This window comes from Apis dorsata, unplaced genomic scaffold, assembly GCF_000469605.1.
Source record: "Apis dorsata unplaced genomic scaffold, Apis dorsata 1.3 scaffold_374, whole genome shotgun sequence".
Taxonomy (NCBI): Eukaryota; Metazoa; Arthropoda; class Insecta; order Hymenoptera; family Apidae; genus Apis; species Apis dorsata.
Window position 1 is genome coordinate 147,145 of NW_006263637.1, and position 4,455 is coordinate 151,599.

General features: G+C 33.9%; 1 protein-coding gene across 2 annotated transcripts in view; it reads right to left on the bottom strand.

Annotated features, from left to right (window-relative positions):
- The window catches only part of LOC102671625 (blue-sensitive opsin-like), a 9,945-nt gene that overhangs the window by 1,983 nt on the left and 3,507 nt on the right, over window positions 1–4,455 (bottom strand). For both annotated transcript variants that reach the window (XM_006618750.1, XM_031511961.1), the window contains exons 3-4: window positions 1,919–2,029; window positions 316–575 (exon numbers count right to left, since the gene is read on the bottom strand). In XM_006618750.1, the coding sequence (XP_006618813.1) occupies window positions 316–575; window positions 1,919–2,029 (371 nt within the window). The remainder of the gene's footprint in view (window positions 1–315; window positions 576–1,918; window positions 2,030–4,455) is intronic.

Genomic DNA, 4,455 nt, shown 5'->3' on the forward strand with positions numbered 1-4,455 from the left:
AAATGAAATTATTCACGGTTAAATTGACATTTGACGGAAAGAAAGACGCTAACTTTCTGTTCAACACTTGTGTCCGATCATTTGTAACTTTTTTTTTTTTTATCGTTTCGAAGGGGGAAGAAATACAATCGTTCTGGAAAAAGCTCCGGAAGTAATCTTTGCTTTTTTCTCGAGAAGAGAATTCGAATTTTTCTTAAAATTGAAAGGAGAGGATTTCGCAACACAACAAGATATCGAAGAAATAACCGATTCTGCGAGAAAATCTCCATCTCTTCCTTGTTGGAAGAGGATTGAAAAAAAAAAAAAAAATCTAACCTGCCCTCTTGCGCACTTTCTTCAAGGTCAGTATGATTGCCACGTAACTGGAAACGATCGTCAAAACTGGGACGATCAGGCCGAAGACGAAGAGGAATCCTATATAGGTCTCGCTCTTGGTTACGGGATCGTGGAGCTCCCAGGACACGCTGCAAGACACGTTCCCCGCCTCCGGCCCGTAACTTCCCCATCCGAACAATGGCGGCAAAGAGAGGCATAGCGCGTAAATCCAGACAAAGGATGCCAGTATGACCGCGTGTCTATCGAAAACAGACAGTTTCCACGATTCTAAAACGAAGTGTAAAGCGTGTTAAGTGTGTTTATTTGCAATTTATTTATATTTATTCTTATCCTTTATTGTTCGGCAAACCACTCTTCGTTTCAACCCGTCGTTTCAACGTAGTCCCTCGGTGTGAAAAATTCACCGTGGAGGTCGTCTCCAAGATTTATTTCGTCCATTCATCATCAACGCGGCCATTTAAAAACCGACTCTTTTATCATTAATATCGAGAATATTACACTTGAATAATTCAACCGTCTTGATCTTTTCAATATCTTTTTCCTTTTTTTTTTTTTTTTTCTTTTTGCGTTTCTAAAATAAGTAATCGAAGCAACCTATTATTCGACGAAAAAAGAAAAGGACGCAAAAAATAAACTTCAATCTCGGTCCGCTTTCGTCTTATTATTAATCCCAAAGTTACGAGATTTCGCTTTAGAGAGGATACCGATCTTCTATACCCGTCTCTCTCTATCCTTCCTTCTTTCTTTCATGCACGCGTTTCTCCCCTTCGAATTATCTCTTAATCCGGCGAGGAGAGAGCGTCAAGATTCTTAAAAAATGATGAGAACTATCTTTGTTAGATAGTCGTGGTTGATTAAAAGAGTATCAGCGATACGTAGAAGTCTAAAGTTTTCTTCGAAAGATCATGATTCATCGTTTGTCAACAATTTTCGCGAGACGCTATTAGGAGACAAAAATGTTTGACACGTGGAGCAACGAAGATCCATCGGGATTGGATGTAAGGGCGAATATATCGATCGAGCCACGAAATTTCCTTCGTGCCTCGATTTTTCATCGGACGAGTAAAACGATCTATTCTTCGTCTAAGATGTTGTCACGTGTAAACGAATTCCCTTATCTTTCCCCTTAATTTATTAAAAATTTCCAATTTTTGATTTATCGAATTGAACAAATATATTTTTCTACATTCATTTTTCAGGATTTTTTCGACTAAAAAATTTTTTAATTTTATTAATTGATTTAATATTTCTCGCGAATAATTTAATTTTCATTGGAAAATATTATTGTGAACTACGTTTTAATTGTACAATGAGTTTCATTGTTTTCGAAATACTTTAATAATTTTCACATTTTCGGGATCAACAATTGTCGCGTTTTATCGCACATAATGGAACGAGAGCGAAATAGCTAGTTTGGAATCGATTTCGTAATTCTTTTCGAAATATCGGGACAAATTTCGGTCCATTTTGTTCCACGGTTCGGTGAACAAAGTCAATATCTTTTTCAACGAAACGATCGTTTCTTCTTCGTAATATTCTCGGATTTATGAAGCAAAGGAAAAGAAAATCGAACGTTTCTTACCTTATGGATAAAGCTTGCATCGGTCTAGCCACCAGCAGCCAACGCTCGACAGCCATCACTGTTAAATTCCCGATACTGGCGAATCCCAGAGTGGACATAAACCAGGCGTACCTTAAAAAAGAAAAGAAAGAAAGAAAACAAAGAGGAATTCGAAATTCTCTAAAAAAAAAAAAAGAAAAATATCGTAATTGAGAAAATTCGAAACATTTTAGAAACATATTTAGCGCAAAATGATGATAAATCTTAAAAAATTGTATCTTTTTTCTATTTTTCCTATTTTGCTTTTTATTGAAAATTTTTGTCAAGAAATGGAAATCGAGAGAAGATGATATGAAAAAACGTCAATCTCGATGATGAATGAGTTGTACTTGTTCGCTTTTTAATTTGACATTTGACCAATACAATAAAAATTTTCAATGATAAAATTTTTCGCATCACAATTTCCTTCCTAGATCAATTTATCATCGATCGTTGACTCATTTTTCATTAGACAATATCCATTTTTCGTATTTATTTGCCTCCGTCCGATTTCTTCGAAAAGTTTTTCTGTTCAACAGTTTAAACGTCGAACGTTTAAACGGCTACAAATCGGCGAGATCCCGCTTTGCGGTAAGAAAGGCGCGCAACAATACACTTTCTCTTAATTTTCCCGCTTCGACAAGAGATGTTTTATGGGTTGGAAGAGACAACACCGGATTTTTACACGAAAGCCGCGTGTAAATGTTCCAGGCTCATCCAGATGATGCTTCCCTTCATTCTTCCACGAATTCTAACCAATTACAATTCGTATATAAATATCTTCTCTTTCTAAATCCGTTCTCAGTTAATTTTTCGCAAGATTCGAAAAATCGGATTTAAAAATATTTTCCTTTTTCTTTATAAAAAAAAGAAAAAGATTTATTCGTTGTTATGCACGCACGAAATATTTGAAATATCGAAAGAGGTAGATAAAATGCGAGGCAAGAAAGAAAGTCAGGATCAATCGTCGGGTGAAGGAAGATAAAAGATTGAAAGAAGGGCGAAAGACGAACGAAAGTGGGGCGCAAGAAGGAGAGACAATTGTCGATAAAAGGAGGCAAGAAGAATGAGACGAAAAAGTAAAGAAATAGAAATCGAAAGCGTCGTTCGAGGCTTGGATCAAGGAACCCAAGATAGAAACACGTTTCTTCCATTCTACGATTATCTTGCACGGTATATGAGAATTGAACTCATATTTCTAATTAAATTTTGTCAAGAAATAGAAATCGAGAGAAAATGAAAAAAACGTCAATCTCGATGATGAATGAGTTGTACTTGTTCGCTTTTTAATTTGATCAATACAATAACAATTTTCAATGATAAAATTCTTCAAAGAGTAACGATAATTTTCCAAATTTTTATTCTTATATTCGATGTGTTTAATCGACAATTATTATATATGCCTCAGGTTTTGATAACCTGGGCGTTGATTTGTTTAATAAATGTTTAATAAGTGATGATCACGAAATGTAATTTGTAAATTTACACCAATTGAATTCTTCATTGGGGTATGTGGAAGTGGAAACGTAATAAACGAAAATGGCTCGTTTGCAGGAATTTGATTTGGAAGAATATTGTTCTCCAAATAAGAGGGATTATAAAATGAGTTTACTCTTAAAGAGTATTATAACGATATAATAAAACGATCGTTTTGTGAATGAAAGTGATGATAATAAGAACGAAGAGAGTTTATAATTGAATTAATTACGCGTAATTGGATTGTGAGAGTTTAAGAAGATTAAGAGGAGATGGTAGATTTTGAAAATGGATAAAAAGAAAAAAAAACTCGCATTACTCGAGTTCGACGAAATAATCTATAAGAAATATTTAATTAATAAGAGGAGAATTAAAAAATTATTAATAATTATTAATAAGAGGAAAGAAGAAATGACCGGATCGATCGTGAAATTCTCTTCAAAGAGTGAATGAAATTACGATCTTGTTATGGTAAAAATAATAAGATAAAAAATGTTATAGTAGAGTAACAGAGTAAGTGAAGAGTTTGCTTGAATTAATTATTACTTTTGCAGGAGATATGGATTGAAAAAAAAAAAAAAAAAAAAAAAGAAAAAGATAAAGAGAAGGGCCGTGTATTGTTGACCGTGTTCCATTTTCAGAAAAATCTTTCTCTTTCCACGAGAAGCTTTCAATGAAACATCCGTTGCTTTACAAGCTCGTTATTAAAAAAAAAAAAGAAACAATTCGTTATGTGTATACATATACGCGTGACAAAGAATCCAATTTTCACTTTTGTCAACGATTGATCTCGGCCGTTGAGAGCCGAGGTTATGATGCACGCGACATTCCATGGGTTTCCAGTGAAAAAAATTTCATTGTTGTGCAAAATAGTGAGGAACCCAATAAATAAAATGATATCGTTGCAACGTTGAATTTTCTTTATCATTTTTTTTGTCTTTCGATCGTTACATTCTCTCCATTCAATTTTAAAAAGATTTTTTTCCTCGAAAGAATTTTTCACATTTTCGTCGATGTTTCTTTTTTTTTTTTTTTTTTTTTAA